This window comes from Oreochromis niloticus, linkage group LG4 (assembly GCF_001858045.2).
Source record: "Oreochromis niloticus isolate F11D_XX linkage group LG4, O_niloticus_UMD_NMBU, whole genome shotgun sequence".
Classification (NCBI taxonomy): domain Eukaryota; kingdom Metazoa; phylum Chordata; class Actinopteri; order Cichliformes; family Cichlidae; genus Oreochromis; species Oreochromis niloticus.
In genome coordinates this window covers 6,329,101-6,351,933 of record NC_031969.2, presented here as the reverse complement: position 1 = coordinate 6,351,933, position 22,833 = coordinate 6,329,101, and the positions used below count along the sequence as shown (strand labels likewise).

At 40.2% G+C, this 22,833-nt stretch overlaps 2 protein-coding genes and 1 long non-coding RNA gene across 6 annotated transcripts; 2 read left to right on the top strand and 1 right to left on the bottom strand.

Annotated features, from left to right (window-relative positions):
* Window positions 1-162: 162 nt before the first annotated feature.
* Window positions 163-11,975, top strand: LOC100700560 (deoxyribonuclease-1). 2 transcript variants are annotated; one of them, XM_019358243.2, is made up of 10 exons: window positions 163-311; window positions 1,638-1,717; window positions 8,888-9,026; window positions 9,427-9,515; window positions 9,618-9,698; window positions 10,425-10,540; window positions 10,743-10,855; window positions 10,944-11,098; window positions 11,176-11,269; window positions 11,783-11,975. In XM_019358243.2, exons 3-10 carry the CDS (start codon window positions 8,889-8,891, stop codon window positions 11,828-11,830), a joined length of 834 nt encoding a protein of 277 aa, XP_019213788.1. In that variant the 5' UTR covers window positions 163-311; window positions 1,638-1,717; window position 8,888; the 3' UTR covers window positions 11,831-11,975. The 2 variants fall into 2 exon arrangements, with proteins under 2 accessions (XP_019213788.1, XP_019213787.1); XM_019358242.2 differs by lacking the exons at window positions 163-311; window positions 1,638-1,717 and adding an exon at window positions 7,982-8,135.
* A 3,102-nt stretch (window positions 11,976-15,077) lies between these two features.
* Window positions 15,078-16,137, bottom strand: LOC112846750 (uncharacterized). 2 transcript variants are annotated; one of them, XR_003219871.1, is made up of 2 exons: window positions 15,887-16,137; window positions 15,078-15,546 (listed from the first exon to the last, which is right to left on the bottom strand). It is a non-coding gene; the product is annotated as an uncharacterized LOC112846750 (long non-coding RNA). The 2 variants fall into 2 exon arrangements; XR_003219870.1 differs by having other exon boundaries at window positions 15,903-16,137.
* Window positions 16,138-16,959: 822 nt separating this feature from the next.
* Window positions 16,960-20,918, top strand: LOC102083068 (zinc finger protein 525). Of its 2 annotated transcripts, XM_005468557.3 has the most exons (3): window positions 17,005-17,103; window positions 18,498-18,576; window positions 18,675-20,918. In XM_005468557.3, the coding sequence occupies exons 2-3, from the start codon at window positions 18,535-18,537 to the stop codon at window positions 19,329-19,331; spliced, it is 699 nt and encodes a 232-aa protein (XP_005468614.2). In that variant the 5' UTR covers window positions 17,005-17,103; window positions 18,498-18,534; the 3' UTR covers window positions 19,332-20,918. The 2 variants fall into 2 exon arrangements, with proteins under 2 accessions (XP_019213790.1, XP_005468614.2); XM_019358245.2 differs by lacking the exon at window positions 18,498-18,576 and having other exon boundaries at window positions 16,960-17,103.
* Window positions 20,919-22,833: the final 1,915 nt, after the last annotated feature.

Below are 22,833 nucleotides of genomic sequence, written 5' to 3'. Positions count from 1 at the left end.
AGGAGTGTATGATCTGTAGATAATATGGAAGCTGCCCAGTATATTTACATGAAGATTATGCCCTGACACCTGTTTCCTGCTGCCACCTTCTGGCCTTCAGGTGCACTGGTCGTGTTTGTGTCCTACAGCTTTAAGAGGCTCTGTCCTGGCTCTTAATTGTTGGCACACCTGTTCATTATAAGTCATCACAGCACAGTTCATGGGCTGGGCTCCTCCAAAGGTAACCACCAAGCTGATGCTGGCTGGAGTTGTTTCATATGTTTAGATAGTTTGTTATCTCCTGCATGCTGTCATCTGCTGCCCTCCCTCAGGTATGTTCCCAGCTCAGGTGTGTTTGTGATGGAGTGTTAGGGAACTGGAGAGACTCTGGAGACAATAACTTGTTTGAGCACAACTAAACTCATGGCTGCTGATCATTGAAGGTTTACTTTCAGTTTACTTCAAGATGCCAGCAGAAGTTATCTCCCTGTTAAGAAGGTCTTTATAGAGACCGAATCATTGTATCCGGGCTCAGCCTGCTCATAGAAACAGAGCTCCTCAGTATCTGTAATATAGAAGCTGTAAACTAAGTAACGCTCAATACATTAATTTTTTTTTTTTTTTTTTTTAAAAAAGAGGAGAGGTGTGGTCGCCTTAGTGCAGGAGACTCAAACCTTAATTGCACAGATTGTTTTTTTTCTTTCCTCACCTCTGTCTCTTCAGTGTAAACATGTGTTTTTGCTGCTCAGCTGTAGTGAGATTCAGATGAGTGGCTAAAATGTTACTGTGATCCACTGTAACAAAGTAGGAACTTGCTATGCTGTCTTCCCTTAAACTGTGTATACAGTGACTGGAGAACAATCCTCAAATGTTGCACTTTTCCAACAAATAACAATGTTTTCACTTTTAACAGAGTGCTGACATGCACCTGGAACACTGCAAACCAGGGTGCGGTACTACAAAGCAAGTTCAGCACGTGCAGGATGTCTATCTGATATCGGGGTTTCCCAATCTAGCTATGAGCATGTTCATGGTTCCCTTCGGCATCATGAGTTGCCACTTGTTGGGAACATGACCTCCAACTATCTGTCCACTGACTCTTGGGAAGAGCCCATTCTGATGAGCTTCCACATTTTTCATCAGGATACTTGATGAAAAACCTCATTTTAAAAATAGCCCTGCACACTGTTCCTTCACTGTGACCAAAGAGTTTCATGATTCCAGATGTTGACAAGTTATGTCTCTTGATTGTAACAGATCAAGTAGTGTAATCATGTTGGTGTGCAGTTCTTTATTTATATATTTATATTGTCCATGCATGTGAGCACAGCTAAACTTCACTTGCGTCAACATGCTTGCAGAAAATATTGCCTGTTAAGGTGTTTACAGAGACTGAATGATTACTTCAGGGTGTCATTTCTCATCTGCATGTGTATGTTGTCTATGATACCTCAGAGATATTTCAAAGAAAAAGTTAAACCTGTCTCCTTGAAGGATTAAAGTCCTCTGATCCTCCGTCTTGCCATCAGCTCAGTTTAATCTAGACCAGGCTAAAACTTTGATCATCTTAGGACAGTCTAAGTCATCTGGATGTAAAGTGACTTTAATGTGCATTTCATCCTGGCTCAGGAGCCTAATAAAAATCTCTTTCCCGGCAGGTGTTGGCGGGCTGAGAAGAGTCTGACAGAGGAACGTAGTCGGCCATCTTGGAAAGAGGAAAATGTCTTCTTCACACACGGTCAGAAAAACATAATTTATTTATTATTTTTTTAAAATCATGAGTCCGAACATTTTACAGACAAAGCAGAGACTGATGAATATTTTTATACCTGAAATTGTTTGTACTTTATAAACAAATTTGGAAGTGTCTCTGATCATGCAAACAAACAAAGGCCAGGCTGTGTTTAGGAAATGAAGTCTATCAGCACAACTTTCATTAATGATCATAATTTAACATTATTATTATTATTATTATTATTATTATTATTATTATTATTATTATTATTATTATTGTTGTTAATTACCATCTTTTGGTCATTATTTACAGTTTTCAGGAACATGAGACACAAAATGCATGTAAAGAAAATACTAAATGGAAAGATGAAGGCTTTAACCTTTTAGACCTTTGCTTATTTCTTATCTTTTTAATTAAAATGCTTTGTATGACTTTCCTGATGTCATCATTTACAGTCAACATTCTTCTCACAAATATTAGTTAAACCAATTAAGGCTGATTTTTAAGGTTCATTTCAGTGTAAATTATGTCAAAATTTCAGACTTTACATTTTAAAAACTTTACATGATAACATTTTAAGTAACGTTTTCTTTGTGTCCTGATGATGGGAAAAAGTGGCCCACCGTTAACTGAAAGGAGTGTGGGGCTAGATTACCTCTTGAAAACCTTTTTTTGCATCATGTGTAGCGCTGCCTTGTGCAATTATAAAACAAGATGTCAGAGTTGGTTTGCTGGCTGGTTGCTGCAAACAGACACACACAGTTTGATAGGTAATGGACCTGATAGTTTATTTGGAAAAAAGAATACAAATCAGTCTGAGTGGGTCACATTTGTACCACCTCTGACAGCAATGAGTTATGTTTAAATGAATAAATAGACAATCAAAAAAAATACAGAAGGCTAATACCATCCACGTTCACACTCTGTCTACACCACAGGTGTTGAACTCCAGGCCTGGAGGGCCGGTGTCCTGCAGGTTTTAGATGTCCTTGATCCAACACACCTGATTTAAATGAACAAATTACCTCCAGTCCTCCAGAGGCCTGGTAATGAACTAATCACTTGATTCAGGTGTGTTGACCCAGGGTGATATCTAAAACCTGCAGGACACGGGCCCTCCAGGCCTGGAGTTCGACAATGCTACACCAAGGGCTAAATGGTTCAGTTTTGGCTAGCTGCACTGTAACGGGGAATATCCACCTGTTAGCCACAATGCTGTGATTTGCAGAGCACTTTATAAATGAGGAGTGTATGGAAGAGATGCAAGTGCATGGGTGGAGTCGCACTGTCCCCTCTGCATTTGATTTTCCCTCGTTGGGTCAGGTGTAAAGACTGAGCAGGGCAATCAGCTGGTAGAACCGGTGTCCACGAGATGCAATCAGCAATACACTTGTTTAAATGTATTTTATGCAACAATATAGTCTTTCTTTTCCAAAGGACATCCAAACAATTTACAACATAACAGGTTACTATTATGGGCATCATCCAACAAACAGAAGTTTCTTACCCAAGCACGGTGAGGACCTACTCACGAGAGGCCTACATTACAAAATGAGATTTCATTCAGAGACTTATTAAGCATCTGACTCCCTGCCTGTGTCTTTGTTGCTATAGGAACAAGAAGACAAAGACAGCCCAACGCCTCAGTGCTCTCAGTTGGCTGAAGATGCTCACTTAACAAGTGCAGACTTACATGAGCACTACAGTTGTGATCAGTGTGACAAGAAGTTTCATACCCAGGGTCACCTCAGAAGACACCAGCGCATCCACACTGGGGAAAAACCCTTCAGTTGTGACCAGTGTGGGAAGAGTTTTAGTCAGAACCCCCACTTAAAAAGACATCGCCTCAGCCACAGCGGCGTCAAACCACACAGATGCCGCCAGTGTGGAAGGACATTTAGTTTGATGGACAACTTGAGAACTCATCAGCTCCTACACAGAGGAGTCAAACCATATGCATGTAGCCAGTGTGGGAAGGCTTTTAATCAGATGACCCACTTACAAACCCATAAGATGGTCCACAGCGGAGATAAACCACACATGTGTGAGGAGTGCGGAAAGACTTTTATTCAGCCGGGCAACTTAAAAAGACATAAACTGGTCCACAGTGGAGTTAAAGCGTACAAGTGTGACCTGTGCGGGAGGGCTTTTGCTTTGAAGGCGAATTTGGTGTCACACAAGCTGATGCCGCATGTGAGTAATCCTGTGACCTTTCTGGACAAACCTCCAGCCACTAACCCCAGAAACACACCAACAGACACTGATGTGTGATCAGTGCAGCAGTTCAGTTTACACAAACTCGAGCTTAAATCAACTCTACACTTACTGACCATGAACCACACACCACTGTGACCAGTGTGACAAAGCCTAGAACCAGTTTAGAGGTAATTCAACTGTGACAAACCACTGCGAAGAGCTCCACGTGGAAAAGACTGAAGAGCCCCCATTGTAAGTGTTTTTTTTTTTTTTTTTTTTTTTTTTTTTTTTTTTTTTTGTTTTCTTGTCCCTTCTGCACATTTTTGCCACCAGATTAACTTTGGTTGTTTGACTACTCTACTCTTCCTGGTAAGCTGCCTGAAACACCTTTACCTTCAAGCACCCAGGATACACTAGCTATGAGCCAGGTCAGCTGGCTCTGAACCCCTCTAGAACAACCAGGCATCTTACCAAATCTCTAAAGGACAGTCCAGATTTCCTTTGGAGGAAACTCGTGTCTGGATAGTCTTGTGGGCGAAGTGAGGATAGGAACACAGATGCTTTTAAAACCCTGCAGAACCACCTTAGGTGCTAGTTTTCCTTGAAGCTCAACATGTGGTGTAGGTAGAGATGCTCTTTTGGTCAGTCAAGCTGTGATGCTGCCAGCAGGAAATGCTGCAGGAAACTCCGACTTACTTTGTCCTTGTTTTAGAAGCAGACTGGCACAGATGAAAGTGGCCACGCTGAAAGAACGGTCAACATAAACACCAGACACACACTGATGTACTGTAAAGAATGAGGAGCTGTATCTCTATACCAGGCTTGTTTAAAAGTTCATGAAGTCAGCCATGAACATGGAGATCAAGCTTTTTAGGACTCTTCTTGGATTTATCTTTGTGTCTGTGGTCTGAAGAACCGCTCATTTCTGGAGTGAAACGGTGCATTAGGTCAGTTTTTCCACAGTGCTTTATTGGTCCTTTATATATCATAACCTGGATGGGGAAACTCCCAGCGGGAGTAGTGGGTCATTAAATGTTACCTACTTTACAGGAAGTTTTTATTTTTAATTTTTTAAAATCTAAATTACAAAGAATTGTGCTCACTCAGACCCTCATCCTGATCAGTCGTAAATATGTATAAAGTTAAATTTGCAGTCCAGGGTTGGTGCTCTCACTGTTGTAGATGCTGGAGGAGTGACATGTTTTGGGCTTTTGCTTGAAAAGATTATAAAGTTGCAGGTGTTTGAATATTTGGTGTTTGTATTTTGATGCTATGGAAAGTTTTCCCACTTTGTTATTGAATCGCAGCAAGGAAACAAACGGTACAAATAATTCACGAATGTTTTTAATGTAATGTCCTGGTGTTGAGGCAGGTCTGCAAGCTGCATGTGACACAAATCAATGCAATTTTTTTTTTTTTCTTTTAACGAGCTGATGTGTATAAAAGATTTGTTACTGGTAATACGGCAAAACTTTATTCTAGTTTTTAAATGTTCGAGTTAAACCACGTGAAATAATGGTGGAATGGTGTTACATCTGGGAGACACAAATGCAACGTTTTTGGACAACTTGGTTTCTGTTGGGTTTATAAAATGTAGTGAGGATGAACTGTAAAACATTATTACAAGCAGTATCAGATCTACATGAGTGTTAAATAGATTTCAAAATAAAATCCTTTTAAACGATTGGCTTGTTTCATTTATCACCAGCAGAACAGTCCTCTCCCATGAAGTGTCCAACTTTATGGCTCATAACGGGCAAAGACCAGACGCGGCTACAACTTTCTGGGTTATGTGTGGACTCGAGGGTTAATGCTAATCTAAAGGAAGTGAATAAAACTAATAGCACATGAAATACATTTAGCTTTTTACATATGCTGTAATGATTATGTGATGTAGCGCCATCCTTTCTGAAATCGTGAATCTAAAAAATTAAACGACAACAGATTTGTTGTCTGTGGAGTTTAACGCAAACGGATTTAAATAAAACTACATCATGAATGCAAAAAACGATGTAGGTGCATTCATGTGTCCTCCTTGGTTCCAATTATTAATACAGAAAAGCAAAATATATCATTTTTTTCTTGAAGTTTAAATACAGGTGTAAGTATATGGTTTAAGAACGAGTGAGGCTGTTTATAAGTACATTTAGTAAAACGGGGTAAACATAGTATTTTGGTCTGTGTATGTAAGTATACAATAAGGCAGGATTTGTGATCACGTTTTATAGCATTGTGTCCTTACATTCTGTCGTCTGAGCAGACTCTCAAACCAGCGTCAGTCCATTAGTGTCCGTATCACTGCCGCCCAAAACCAGTATCACGAGCTCAGTGTGTCACATGGCCTTGCTTGACCAGATGGTGCTATTCCAAATGTTGCCAAATGGATAATGAACATTGCTCTCATGACATAAGTTATGGAAAAGATTTTATTTTGCACGTTTGATCTGACACGACTGGTCATACATCAAAGTTCAACACTTTAAAGTCCACAATTCTCCACAATCTGATGATAAGCACATTCCAGCAGTGACTGCCCCGCCGGTTCCCAGACAGCAGCCTTGGTGTTAGCTCTGTGGCTTATTTTTAGCTGCACACATGGCACTTTTCCATTTTAACATTCTTTATTAAACATCGTACAAACAAGTATTTACTTAAATTTAATTAGTTTTAACAGAGAGAGTGCATGTTTATGGATATTAGAGAAAAATATAAGGTGCAGATACTGTGCATCTGCAGTCCCCAAAAGGTCACATGTGCATATAACCAAAAGTCACATACAGAAAATACTCATGGTAAGTTGGCCCTAATGTCAGCTCTGTCGGTCTTTGGTTTAAACTGCAAGAAGAGTGGCTACAAATATGTGGTTAAGCTGCACTTGCTGGTGTTTCTCCCTCTGTACTGATTGCTCTTTAGGTCAGTATGTGGTAGCTTTCCATGTCCCAGTGGAGATTTTCGCACTTGCAAGCTTTCCTCACCACGACAACAACACGCGCACACTGACCCCTCATCCTTTCTACACAAAATCCTCGTCTTTTGTCTACTTCATAATCAAGACTAATAGTCAGCAAACATCCTGGCTTCACTTGGACTCTCAAGCTTAAAATGACATTTTAATGGCAATACATTGAAAGTTAGGAAAATGTACCCTGAGGGGAGCATGAATGTTGACAGCAGCGGTGGCACGGAAATATATTCAGTATTTGCTGAGGCATCAGATTCTCGACAGCTGGCGGTAAAGAGAAATCAGGTGGCTGGGTGTAGTGGACACCAGTATATGTCCAAGTATTGTAAGCACTGACCTGGCAGATCTGATTAAAATGTTAAAAACATAGAACTTAACCGTAACCCTCATCAGTTTGCTGCTCATCTGGTAAAACAACTGTAACATGCTGCAAGTATGAGCACTTTTCCTGCCACACTAAGTAAATCTTATGAAAATTCACTAAAGTGTATTATTATTTTGTCAAGCTTGAAATGCATTGTAAGTGGCGTTGATTTGTCTAAATGTATGGAATCTGGGAAGAAAACATTCTGACCTATAAGGTGGAGACGGTGGCATACTTGTGTTTTATCAGCCTATCGATAGGTTTTCTGAAGGTCTGAACTAATGTCTTGGTAGTTACATTTCAAGATATAACATTGGGACACTTGATACTTTAACAAGGCTGTATCAGTATTACTATTGTTATTTTTAATGACTCTTATGCCTCTCTGCTGGAGCAGACCTAGAGTAGATATTATCTTTTGACCCTGTTCTCATGAACAAGGCATCTTTCAAACGGCTTGAAGGAATTTCTTCACTTTCCGTAAGGATTTTGCCAAAGTTTAAGGTCATTCCAACACTGCGACACTCATTCTGAATTCATTTGTGAAGTGTGACAGAACTTCACACAAATGTCAAACAGGACAACAGTAACTTAAAACAATGCTGAAGTGTTACTTATTGTACGACAGGCAGAAAAGAATTTGAGGTTGCAACGTTATCCTTGTTGCATTCCAGTCTTGGGATCTGAGAACCTGAAAACCTGAACGCTCTGTACCCCATCCACAACACACCTTTTCTCTGCACTCCTCCCCAGCACACTGCAGTCACATGCACCTGCAGGTAGATAAAAACCTCAAAACAGACACTGTTCGCCATTCTGCTCAGAAGCCTTTCAGGAGCATTCAGAAGGTTGATTCAAGAGTTCAAGCCACTCCTTACCATGCAGACATACAGGAGCAGGTATGGACCTCTCACTCTTACTTGCTACAAAAACATCTGAGCTGTATTCGGTGCAATACTGTGAGCCAGTTTCTTGTTTAGAATGGAGTTTTCAGGCTAAAGCAGCATTACAGTAACTTTTGTGCATTGTCACTAATTTATTTTTCCTTTCATGCACCTTTAAAGGCAAATATAATAGTATTTTCTGTTGCAGTAACGGATTGTGCTTTTACAAACACACTTCAACAGCACATGCAAACCATCAGAGTATAAATACAGCTCTGTTTCCATATTTGTCAACCTTTGCTCTTCCACAATAGCTCCAGGACGGTGTAACCAGGGCAACAGGATAATATATTGTCCTAAAAGAGTAATATTTTACCAAGCCTTGCAACATGCTGCAAATAGCGACACGCTAAATAGCATGTTAGATAAACTGCCAAAAATACATCAGAGGAGCAGGTGTTTGGTCTCTCACTCTCACACAATTATGTCATGAGCTCTCAGCAGATGGTGAAAACTGAGCAGCTTTGTTTTGGAGTAACCTCCTTTATGACTGGAGTAACCTCAAGCCATGAAGTCCAAAACTGGACTTTATGGCTGAAAAACATCGAATGAAAGGAAAGTGCTTACTTTAGCCTGCAAATCAGTTTTTAATGCACAGGTTAGGAACTGCATACATACATGTAAAATAAATGTCAACTAATTTGTAAGTGTCAGTGTTTCATATGATTTATAAGTCATTTTTTAAACATGTAACCTGTTTGGTGTAGGATGCATTTGGTGTGCACTTTGGGGCTTTTTCTGACCTTGCTGCATCTTTCCAACTCGCTGCTGCTGGGAGCCTTTAACATCAAATCCTTCGGGGACACCAAAGCCTCCAACGCCACTCTGATGAACATCATTACCAAGGTCTGCAACCTTTCCCTCTTTGGTAGATATGACAGTTTGTAAAAAATGTTTACATCTACCCATTTTAATGCAATTTGGGACAGAGTGCTTTCAAAACCAATCCAAAAGTGTTATCTTGTGTGTGTGTTTTAAAATAGTTTTAATAGAATTTTGAGGAATGCTTTGGAATGTTTGGCCTGTTATAGGAGTAAACCTGAATATTCCCACCTCTGTGCTTAATGCTTAAGGAATGATCAGTGAAATAACTGGATGTGCAACACATCTAGGATTGCCTTTGCAATCTAGAACAATGCCAAACACATGAATTTTTTTTACTACAAGTTAAAATATAAACAAATGTGATGTTGCAAGACTGACAATCAGGTGATTTATTTTATTTTATTATGTTTGTGTTTTGCAGATTGTCAAACGCTATGACGTCATTCTGATCCAAGAGGTCAGAGACAGCGATCTCTCAGCGACCCAAACACTCATGAATTATGTCAACAAGTGAGACTGTCTACACACCTGGAACATTCAGAGTAACACTGAGCATGAAATGCAAAAATATGGAAACATTTTCTACAAGTGTGTCTTTGTGTTTTCCCCCAGAGATTCTCCTCAGTACAAGTACATCGTCAGTGAGCCTCTCGGTGCGAGCACCTATAAAGAGCGATATCTCTTCCTGTACAGGTACACCAAGATGAAAGGCAACTTAAGGAAACTAGTCCAAGTCTCTACTCTACACCCAGAGAAATAATATTCAATTCAATTCAATTTTATTTATACAGCACCAAATCACAAGAGTCGCCTCAAGGCGCTTTAGATTGTAAGGTAGATCCTACAATAATACATACAGAGCAAAACCCAACAATCATATGACCCCTATGAGCAAGCACTTTGGTGACACTAGGAAGGAAAAACTCCTTTTAACAGGAAGAAACCTCCAGCAGAACCAGGCTCAGGGAGGGGCGGGGCCATCTGCAACAAAAAATGGTTCTTTGGAGTGATGCAGTGTAAAAAGCATTTTTAGTTCAGTAGTTTCTCAGTTTCTTGCTCTAACCCTACTCTAAATATGTATTTTGTAGAAAGGGAAAATGTCTTTTTCATGGCAGAATGTGAATAGTTTTTCCTGTGTTTAAATTAGAATGATTGTTTTCTTTGTTTCATAAATGGCAAGCCAAACAATTTAACAAAAATAAAAATGACATGTTCACATTGGCTAGGGTTAATGTTAAAGTCGGGATTAGTGTTGGATCATCATCATCACTTAGACCTCAGAGGGTTAAAGAACCTCCCTTAAGTTTGTCAAATAACCATTCAATAAATTTGACCAGAGAAGCAACTGGACAGTTTTGAAAATAAAGTACACACTGGCAGCAAATGAAAAGGTGGTGATGCGGTATATTTCCTCCACAGAGAGGCGTTGGTATCTGTGGTAAAAAGCTACACCTATGATGATGGCCCGGAGGAAACTGGACAAGACACCTTTAGCAGGGAGCCATTTGTCGTAATGTTCTCCTCCAAAAACACTGGTATGCTTTGGTGCTGTGGCATCAGCACAAGAGTTATTCAGCTGATTCTCCATCACACTGATAATGATGTGGATTTCCTCATTCAAACATTTGTGCATGATAGTTCCTGGGACATGTTAGGCACTAGTCATTTATCATTATCATGCAGTGTAAGTGCCTCTGTAACTCTCAACACTCCTTCGTTCTCTTCTCTTCCTCCTAGCTGTGAAAGACTTTACTCTGATCCCCCAGCACACTTCCCCAGACTTAGCTGTTCGGGAGCTAAATGCTCTCTATGACGTGGTGTTAGATGTCCGCGCTCGCTGGAACACCAATGTATATACAGACTACACGTAAAAATCATTTATTTGGTGAATTTGTGTGGAAAAAAACACACATTGAATCACACTACTCTCCCCTGCAGGACATTGTGCTGCTGGGTGACTTCAATGCAGGTTGCAGTTATGTGTCCGGGTCTGCCTGGCAGCAGATCCGCATCTTCACTGACAAGACTTTCCATTGGCTGATCACTGATGCGGCCGACACTACCGTGTCGCAAACTGTCTGCCCTTACGACAGGTAGACACAGATTGTGGCAGGTCGTTCTCATGTTTGCACACAAACTCTAAACTCCAATCATCTTTCTGTATTTGCAGGATTGTGGTCACAACGGACATGATGAGAGGAGTGGTGCAAAACAGTGCCAAGGTGTATAACTACATGACGGACTTGAATCTCAAACAAGATCTGGTAACAGATGAATTTCAATCCTTATCTCTATAAAAACTCAGTTTAACTAAAAAGCATAACCTGCCTCATTCCCCATTGATGCTAATGGAAACATTAATATAAAAAGTTAACTTAATGCTGTGTTCACTGCAACTGAGACCATAAACTCATCAGCAGAATGTTTACTGAGCTCCAATAATAAGAGAGCCATTCTACACAAAAGGCAAAGCAGTCGCCCCCTGCTGGCCATTAGAAATAACGCAGTTTTAAAGCACTTTTGCTTTTTTAATATCTGCTTTGAGCTACAGAAAATTGAGTACCTTTGTAAAGCAATGGCTGTAGTAATGACCACAGAGGTGCCAACAAAATCACTAATGTAATGTATACTGTAGTGATGGCATTACCATGCAGGCACATTGAGTGTTTCAGCACAGTGCACTGGGAAAAAATCAGTTTAACTGTGGAAACTGAAGCCGTCCGTGGCAGCAAACTGTGAGCCATTAAAAGAATGATGTCTCTGTCTCTCTCTCTCAGGCGTTGGCTGTCAGCGACCACTTCCCCGTGGAGGTGAAGCTGAGTTAGGCTCGCGTTGCTTGAACCGTGACTTCCACAAGCTTTCCACACATCGTGCTCAATCTGCAGCCAGCACAATGATCATTCAATTGGGGGACTACTGTCAACCACAGCTTCATGAAATGCAAATGCACAATAAAGCTACTAAAGAAAACCTGTGTCTTGGAACTGGGATGGAAAAAAAAAGAATTCAGTGTCTTATTGCAGTAGAGCATACATGTGTGAAACGAGTCTCTTTTGAACATTTACTAAGACCCTTTCTTGATTTGGAAAATCTGTTTAGATTTAATAACGCATTTGTATTTTATTTCATTTCCCTTGTCTGCTTAAATGTCTTCAGTTTTGAATTTCTAAAAAATTCAAATTCATTTCCCAAAACAGCTCATACACACAGCAAAACACTAACCTGCAAAAATATGCCAAAAATGTTGGAAAAAACATTCCTCTAAAACTTTAACTCTTGCCACTTTTTTCTCTGAAATTTACAACTTTAATCTTGACATTATTTTTTTCTTGAAATTTTAGCTCCCACTTTCAATCGCCCTGCACAGCCATAATACTCCTCTTCCATACTTTCAGTAAATTATTAAAATACAGGAAGAGAATCTGTGACAGTAAATGCATCCGTACACAAAAGAAGAAAAATTGTGTTAATTAAAGATTATTTTTCAATCATCTTCGATTACTACCGTAAAGCTGAAATGTGTTCACTACATATGCTAACCTGGGATTTTTAAACACTGAAATGGAAAATCAGGCTAAAAAGCTAATAAAGCAAGACAGACACACCTGGGAAATAGAGACACTAGTTTCTAACAGCATCCAAGAGAAATGTGACAATAGCTGACTGCAGCCTCAAGATGGCAGTGATGTAGAAGCATGGAACTCACACAGAGATCACTTATGCTTTGGTATAATTGACTAGGCAAGCACTGCTTGCCCTGCTTGTCCTGGCTGAATCGCAGTTCAGTTGGGGTTGTTGTAGCTCAGGTCTTCTATTAATTGGAAGGTTCGCAGTTCAATACCCAGCTGCTCCAAAATACTTCTTTCCCCTGACGATGTAATATTAAAGTCAACACATGCTGATTTCATCTTCTCTTTACAAAGAAAGAACATTTACTTTTTCAGGAGTCACATTAGTGACTTATAGCTGTAGGCTTAATAGACGACTCACACATTTGAAAAATCCTAACACATTTAAGAGTAAAACTATCAAATGTGTAAATGTAGTGCTCAAAGAAAAAAGGGAATACCAAAGCAGATGTCACGTCTGTCAGACACGGGATGTGACAGTGAAGGAGTGTGGAGACACTGCACACAGATATCCCTGAAGTTTAGCTGACTGTGTTACTCACTCAGGTTCTTTTGAATAGTGTATATTGATTCAATTTTCCAAAACATGAACATACACTAAAAAGAACAAAAAATGCTTTTTGTTATAAGAATGCAAGATTTTGCATTTCATTTTGATTGGTTTTACTGTTTTTTTTTAACATTCTCAACTGTCATTTGAAAGTAGAGACCTCTGAGTTACAGTGATAATGAATGAGAACAGCGCATTTTAATCAATTTATTGTATGAATCCATTTATTCTGATATTTCACAGTAAAAACCAAACATTTGTTAGAGATGACAAAGGCTTTGCCACATTTAGATGCACTAAAGGTCAGATTTGCTGTTACAGTTCTTCATACAGGGAGTGCAGAATTATTAGGCAAATGAGTATTTTGTCCACATCATGCTCTTCATGTATGTTGTCTTACTCCAAGCTGTATAGGCTCGAAAGCCTACTACCAATTAAGCATATTAGGTGATGTGCATCTCTGTAATGAGAAGGGGTGTGGTCTAATGACATCAACACCCTATATCAGGTGTGCATAATTATTAGGCAACTTCCTTTCCTTTGGCAAAATGGGTCCAAAGAAGGACTTGACAGGCTCAGAAAAGTCAAAAATAGTGAGATATCTTGCAGAGGGATGCAGCAGTCTTAAAATTGCAAAGCTTCTGAAGCGTGATCATCGAACAATCAAGCGTTTCATTCAAAATGGTCAACAGGGTCGCAAGAAGCGTGTGGAAAAACCAAGGCGCAAAATAACTGCCCATGAACTGAGAAAAGTCAAGCGTGCAGCTGCCAAGATGCCACTTGCCACCAGTTTGGCCATATTTCAGAGCTGCAACATCACTGGAGTGCCCAAAAGCACAAGGTGTGCAACACTCAGAGACATGGCCAAGGTAAGAAAGGCTGAAAGACGACCACCACTGAACAAGACACACAAGCTGAAACGTCAAGACTGGGCCAAGAAATATCTCAAGACTGATTTTTCTAAGGTTTTATGGACTGATGAAATGAGAGTGAGTCTTGATGGGCCAGATGGATGGGCCCGTGGCTGGATTGGTAAAGGGCAGAGCGCTCCAGTCCGACTCAGACGCCAGCAAGGTGGAGGTGGAGTACTGGTTTGGGCTGGTATCATCAAAGATGAGCTTGTGGGGCCTTTTCGGGTTGAGGATGGAGTCAAGCTCAACTCCCAGTCCTACTGCCAGTTTCTGGAAGACACCTTCTTCAAGCAGTGGTACAGGAAGAAGTCTGCATCCTTCAAGAAAAACATGATTTTCATGCAGGACAATGCTCCATCACACGCGTCCAAGTACTCCACAGCGTGGCTGGCAAGAAAGGGTATAAAAGAAGAAAAACCAATGACATGGCCTCCTTGTTCACCTGATCTGAACCCCATTGAGAACCTGTGGTCCATCATCAAATGTGAGATTTACAAGGAGGGAAAACAGTACACCTCTCTGAACAGTGTCTGGGAGGCTGTGGTTGCTGCTGCACGCAATGTTGATGGTGAACAGATCAAAACACTGACAGAATCCATGGATGGCAGGCTTTTGAGTGTCCTTGCAAAGAAAGGTGGCTATATTGGTCGCTGATTTGTTTTTGTTTTGTTTTTGAATGTCAGAAATGTATATTTGTGAATGTGGAGATGTTATATTGGTTTCACTGGTAAAAATAAATAATTGAAATGGGTATATATTTGTTTTTTGTTAAGTTGCCTAATAATTATGCACAGTAATAGTCACCTGCACACACAGATATCCCCCTAAAATAGCTAAAACTAAAAACTACTTCCAAAAACATTCAGCTTTTGATATTAATGAGTTTTTTGGGTTCATTGAGAACATGGTTGTTGTTCAATAATAAAATTATTCCTCAAAAATACAACTTGCCTAATAATTCTGCACTCCCTGTATGTGCAACTTTTGTGACTGAGACTTTTTTCTTGCAACAATTAGCAGTTTGCTTACGTAACCACACTGCAGTTAATGCTGAGTGATGGAGAGGGCTTGACAGGTTGCCTGAGTGTACAGTTCTTTAAACAAAAACAAAAAGTCACACCCTAACTTCATGCATTTTTATTTTAAAACCCTTAAGGTGTAAATGCTACGTGTTTTATCCCCCAAACACTGCTCACTCTTTAATGTCAGATCACCCCATGTTCTGGTCCACATTTGTAACTGGTGCAACAAAGTCACTCTAGTGTGCAAATATGTTTTCCCTCTCTAAGCCTTTCTTCTTTTAAGCATCTCCAGATACATGCCCAGTGACTTCTGAATAGAGTCTTTGGTGATGAACTTGACAAAGTTATTGACATCAGCCTCTCTGTTAGACGTCAGCTTGTCTATGGTTGGCTTCCTCATCATGGACTTTGTGAGCTGTCTGGCGTGATCTGCAAATGAAACAAATGAACATTTAAGGAATTTCTTTATATTTGCTGTGCATTAATATACAACTTCTTCTATGAATACTGAGATGTGCTTGAATTCATTGCAAAATACAAGTATTCAATTGCAGCACTATTGTGGAGCACCTTTTATTTCTTATGTGGGAAAGTGACATTTCTAACAGGGATGATTTGCTGGAAGCTTATACTCTTTTTCCGCCTCCTGCACATCCTCCCAAGTACTAGGATCTACTAAATACTACTGTAAAGACGGTAATACACCCATATCAACACTTCTGAGGTACGAGGTTACAGCTCCCTAGCATGCAGGTTCATGCCACCTTACCTTAAAACAAACATACATTGATAAAGAGTTTGTAGAACCGCCTTGAACAGCAATGAAGTCATTATTGACTGCACGACCTTCAGTCTCACATCATTGGAGGAATTTTGGCCGGTTCGTCTTTATAGTGTTGCTCCAGTTCATTGAGGTTTGGGGGGGAATTCTTTCATAAGGTCACAGCACTTCAATCAAGCTGAGGTCTGGACTTTGACGGGGCCACTGCAAAACCTCGACTCTTTTCATTTTCAGCAAGTCTGTTGCTTGCAGAAAATATTGCCTGTTAAGGTGTTTACAGAGACTGAATGATTACTTCAGGGTGTCATTTCTCATCTGCATGTGTATGTTGTCTATGATACCTCAGAGATATTTCAAAGAAAAAGTTAAACCTGTCTCCTTGAAGGATTAAAGTCCTCTGATCCTCCGTCTTGCCATCAGCTCAGTTTAATCTAGACCAGGCTAAAACTTTGATCATCTTAGGACAGTCTAAGGCTACGTCCACACGTACCCGAGTATTTTTGAAAACGCAGATTTTTCTATGCGTTTGCACCTTTCGTCCACACGTAAACGGCGTTTTCGGTCACTGAAAACGGAGATTTCTAAAAACGCCTGCCAGGGTGGATATTTTCGAAAACTCCGTTTTTGCATTTACATGTGGACGAGGAAAACGGAGAAAACAGCGTCAAAGGTGTGCGCCTTTTTTGACGTCACACTGTGCGCCAGGTTATTGTTTCGGTGAAATGAATTTCTACAATACTGTTAACTGTACTCTCTGCAGTGTTTAAATGCTTACATATACACACACAGTTACTGTCCCTCCACACATAGGACTCGGTTCTGTTTCTATGCCCCATCTTTGTTTACTATTTCCCACCGAGGCTTCTAGACTTCTGATTGGCCAACATTTCTACACGGTTAGGAATATATCGCCACCTGTCGCTTTGGCATGTTCCTAGCAGCGTTTTCCTTCATTTCTGCGTTTACGTGTGGACGGGATTATTTTTTAAAACGAAAACGGAAAATCTCCGTTTTCAAAAATACCCGTGTACGTGTGGACGTAGCCTAAGTCATCTGGATGTAAAGTGACTTTAATGTGCATTTCATCCTGGCTCAGGAGCCTAATAAAAATCTCTTTCCCGGCAGGTGTTGGCGGGCTGAGAAGAGTCTGACAGAGGAACGTAGTCGGCCATCTTGGAAAGAGGAAAATGTCTTCTTCACACACGGTCAGAAAAACATAATTTATTTATTATTTTTTTTAAAATCATGAGTCCGAACATTTTACAGACAAAGCAGAGACTGATGAATATTTTTATACCTGAAATTGTTTGTACTTTATAAACAAATTTGGAAGTGTCTCTGATCATGCAAACAAACAAAGGCCAGGCTGCGTTTAGGAAATGAAGTCTATCAGCACAACTTTCATTAATGATCATAATTTAATATTATTATTATTATTATTATTATTATTATTATTATTATTGTTAATTACCATCTTTTGGTCATTATTTACAGTTTTCAGGAACATGAGACACAAAATGCATGTAAAGAAAATACTAAATGGAAAGATGAAGGCTTTAACCTTTTAGACCTTTGCTTATTTCTTATCTTTTTAACTAAAATGCTTTGTATGGCTTTCCTGATGTCATTATTTACAGTCAACATTCTTCTCACAAATATTAGTTAAACCAATTAAGGCTGATTTTTAAGGTTCATTTCAGTGTAAATTATGTCAAAATTTCAGACTTTACATTTTAAAAACTTTACATGATAACATTTTAAGTAACGTTTTCTTTGTGTCCTGATGATGGGAAAAAGTGGCCCACCGTTAACTGAAAGGAGTGTGGGGCTAGATTACCTCTTGTAAACCTGTTTTTGTTTTTTTGTTTTTGTTTTGCATCATGTGTAGCGCCGCCTTGTGCAATTATAAAACAAGATGTCAGAGTTGGTTTGCTGGCTGGTTGCTGCAAACAGACACACACAGTTTGATAGGTAATGGACCTGATAGTTTATTGGAAAAAAAGAATACAAATCAGTCTGAGTGGGTCACATTTGTACCACCTCTGACAGCAATGAGTTATGTTTAAATGAATAAATAGACAATCAAAAAAAATACAGAAGGCTAATACCATCCACGTTCACACTCTGTCTACACCACAGGTGTCGAACTCCAGGCCTGGAGGGCCGGTGTCCTGCAGGTTTTAGATGTCCTTGATCCAACACACCTGATTTAAATGAACAAATTACCTCCAGTCCTCCAGAGGCCTGGTAATGAACTAATCACTTGATTCAGGTGTGTTGACCCAGGGTGATATCTAAAACCTGCAGGACACCGGCCCTCCAGGCCTGGAGTTCGACAATGCTACACCAAGGGAATATCCACCTGTTAGCCACAATGCTGTGATTTGCAGAGCACTTTATAAATGAGGAGTGTATGGAAGAGATGCAAGTGCATGGGTGGAGTCGCACTGTCCCCTCTGCATTTGATTTTCCCTCGTTGGGTCAGGTGTAAAGACTGAGCAGGGCAATCAGCTGGTAGAACCGGTGTCCACGAGATGCAATCAGCAATACACTTGTTTAAATGTATTTTATGCAACAATATAGTCTTTCTTTTCCAAAGGACATCCAAACAATTTACAACATAACAGGTTACTATTATGGGCATCATCCAACAAACAGAAGTTTCTTACCCAAGCACGGTGAGGACCTACTCACGAGAGGCCTACATTACAAAACGAGATTTCATTCAGAGACTTATTAAGCATCTGACTCCCTGCCTGTGTCTTTGTTGCTATAGGAACAAGAAGACAAAGACAGCCCAACGCCTCAGTGCTCTCAGTTGGCTGAAGATGCTCACTTAACAAGTGCAGACTTACATGAGCACTACAGTTGTGATCAGTGTGACAAGAAGTTTCATGCCCAGGGTCACCTCAGAAGACACCAGCGCATCCACACTGGGGAAAAACCCTTCAGTTGTGACCAGTGTGGGAAGAGTTTTAGTCAGAACCCCCACTTAAAAAGACATCGCCTCAGCCACAGCGGCGTCAAACCACACAGATGCCGCCAGTGTGGAAGGACATTCAGTTTGATGGACAACTTGAGAACTCATCAGCTCCTACACAGAGGAGTCAAACCATATGCATGTAGCCAGTGTGGGAAGGCTTTTAATCAGATGACCCACTTACAAACCCATAAGATGGTCCACAGCGGAGATAAACCACACATGTGTGAGGAGTGCGGAAAGACTTTTATTCAGCCGGGCAACTTAAAAAGACATAAACTGGTCCACAGTGGAGTTAAAGCGCACAAGTGTGACCTGTGCGGGAGGGCTTTTGCTTTGAAGGCGACTTTGGTGTCACACAAGCTGATGCCGCATGTGAGTAATCCTGTGACCTTTCTGGACAAACCTCCAGCCACTAACCCCAGAAACACACCAACAGACACTGATGTGTGATCAGTGCAGCAGTTCAGTTTACACAAACTCGAGCTTAAATCAACTCTACACTTACTGACCATGAACCACACACCACTGTGACCAGTGTGACAAAGCCTAGAACCAGTTTAGAGGTAATTCAACTGTGACAAACCACTGCGAAGAGCTCCACGTGGAAAAGACTGAAGAGCTCCCATTGTAAGATTTTTTTTTTTTTTTTTTTTTTTGTTTTCTTGTCCCTTCTGCACATTTTTGCCACCAGATTAACTTTGGTTGTTTGACTACTCTACTCTTCCTGGTAAGCTACCTGAAACACCTTTACCTTCAAGCACCCAGGATACACTAGCTATGAGCCAGGTCAGCTGGCTCTGAACCCCTCTAGAACAACCAGGCATCTTACCAAATCTCTAAAGGACAGTCCAGATTTCCTTTGGAGGAAACTCGTGTCTGGATAGTCTTGTGGGCGAAGTGAGGATAGGAACACAGATGCTTTTAAAACCCTGCAGAACCACCTTAGGTGCTAGTTTTCCTTGAAGCTCAACATGTGGTGTAGGTAGAGATGCTCTTTTGGTCAGTCAAGCTGTGATGCTGCCAGCAGGAAATGCTGCAGGAAACTCCGACTTACTTTGTCCTTGTTTTAGAAGCAGACTGGCACAGATGAAAGTGGCCACGCTGAAAGAACGGTCAACATAAACACCAGACACACACTGATGTACTGTAAAGAATGAGGAGCTGTATCTCTATACCAGGCTTGTTTAAAAGTTCATGAAGTCAGCCATGAACTTGGAGATCAAGCTTTTTAGGACTCTTCTTGGATTTATCTTTGTGTCTGTGGTCTGAAGAACCGCTCATTTCTGGAGTGAAACGGTGCATTAGGTCAGTTTTTCCACAGTGCTTTATTGGTCCTTTATATATCATAACATGGATGGGGAAACTCCCAGCGGGAGTAGTGGGTCATTAAATGTTACCTACTTTACAGGAAGTTTTTATTTTTATTTTTTAAAATCTAAATTACAAAGAATTGTGCTCACTCAGACCCTCATCCTGATCAGTCGTAAATATGCATAAAGTTAAATTTGCGGTCCAGGGTTGGTGTGCTCACTGTTGTAGATGCTGGAGGAGTGACATGTTTTGGGATTTTGCTTGAAAAGATTATAAAGTTGCAGGTGTTTGAATATTTGGTGTTTGTATTTTGATGCTATGGAAAGTTTTCCCACTTTGTTATTGAATCACAGCAAGGAAACAAACGGTACAAATAATTCACGAATGTTTTTAATGTAATGTCCTGGTGTTGAGGCAGGTCTGCAAGCTGCATGTGACACAAATCAATGCAATTTTTTTTTCTTTTAACGAGCTGATGTGTATAAAAGATTTGTTACTGGTAATACGGCAAAACTTTATTCTAGCTTTTAAATGTTCGAGTTAAACCACGTGAAATAATGGTGGAATGGTGTTACATCTGGGAGACACAAATGCAACGTTTTTGGACAACTTGGTTTCTGTTGGGTTTATAAAATGTAGTGAGGATGAACTGTAAAACATTATTACAAGCAGTATCAGATCTACATGAGTGTTAAATAGATTTCAAAATAAAATCCTTTTAAACGATTGGCTTGTTTCATTTATCACCAGCAGAACAGTCCTCTCCCATGAAGTGTCCAACTTTATGGCTCATAACGGGCAAAGACCAGACGCGGCTACAACTTTCTGGGTTATGTGTGGACTCGAGGGTTAATGCTAATCTAAAGGAAGTGAATAAAACTAATAGCACATGAAATACATTTAGCTTTTTACATATGCTGTAATGATTATGTGATGTAGCGCCATCCTTTCTGAAATCGTGAATCTAAAAAATTAAACGACAACAGATTTGTTGTCTGTGGAGTTTAACGCAAACGGATTTAAATAAAACTACATCATGAATGCAAAAAACGATGTAGGTGCATTCATGTGTCCTCCTTGGTTCCAATTATTAATACAGAAAAGCAAAATATATCATTCTTTTCTTGAAGTTTAAATACAGGTGTAAGTATATGGTTTATAAACAGCCTCACTCGTTCTTAAGTACATTTAGTAAAACGGGGTAAACATAGTATTTTGGTCTGTGTATGTAAGTATACAATAAGGCAGGATTTGTGATCACGTTTTATAGCATTGTGTCCTTACATTCTGTCGTCTGAGCAGACTCTCAAACCAGCGTCAGTCCATTAGTGTCCGTATCACTGCCGCCCAAAACCAGTATCACGAGCTCAGTGTGTCACATGGCCTTGCTTGACCAGATGGTGCTATTCCAAATGTTGCCAAATGGATAATGAACATTGCTCTCATGACATAACAGTTATGGAAAAGATTTTATTTTGCACGTTTGATCTGACACGACTGGTCATACATCAAAGTTCAACACTTTAAAGTCCACAATTCTCCACAATCTGATGATAAGCACATTCCAGCAGTGACTGCCCCGCCGGTTCCCAGACAGCAGCCTTGGTGTTAGCTCTGTGGCTTATTTTTAGCTGCACACATGGCACTTTTCCATTTTAACATTCTTTATTAAACATCGTACAAACAAGTGTTTACTTAAATTTAATTAGTTTTAACAGAGAGAGTGCATGTTTATGGATATTAGAGAAAAATATAAGGTGCAGATACTGTGCATCTGCAGTCCCCAACAGGTCACATGTGCATATAACCAAAAGTCAAATACAGAAAATAATCATGGTAAGTTGGCCCTAATGTCAGCTCTGTCGGTCTTTGGTTTAAACTGCAAGAAGAGTGGCTACAAATATGTGGTTAAGCTGCACTTGCTGGTGTTTCTCCCTCTGTACTGATTGCTCTTTAGGTCAGTATGTGGCAGCTTTCCATGTCCCAGTGGAGATTTTCGCACTTGCAAGCTTTCCTCACCACGACAACAACACGCGCACACTGACCCCTCATCAGTGGCGGTCCTAGCCTGTTTGGCGCCCTGGGCGAACACTCCCTCTGCCCCCCCCCCCCCCCCCCCCACACACACACACACGCACACACACATTGACACACATATGAAGAGAGAGAGAGTATGCATAGTATGCAAACGGCTACCAAACAGCCATCATAATTCGTCATACAATGAGAACAGGACAAATCAACAATTGACACTGACTAATTAATATTATATTATTGTATATATTGTTTGGAGTTTAGTCTCTTACTATTTTTACCATTTCTTCTTGGAGGAACTGTAACCCACATAATCTCCTTAGGGATTAAGAAGGTATTCTGATTCTTAATGTTTTAGGATACATGACCTGCCATTATCCAGTGACACATCTGCTTACCTGTGTCTTTTGCTCGTTTCTCCTTGTAGGAGCCATAATTAAATGTATTGAATTTTAATGATCACTGGGTTTTCATTTGTTTGGTTGCTATGGTGATGTGTAACGGGAGTCACGTGGGTGGTAGTGGTGACATTAAGAGGGAGTTGTCAGTCTGTCTTTCACTGGTTTGATTTTGACAGAGCAGGGCTGGGTAGCCGTAGTTTTTGTTG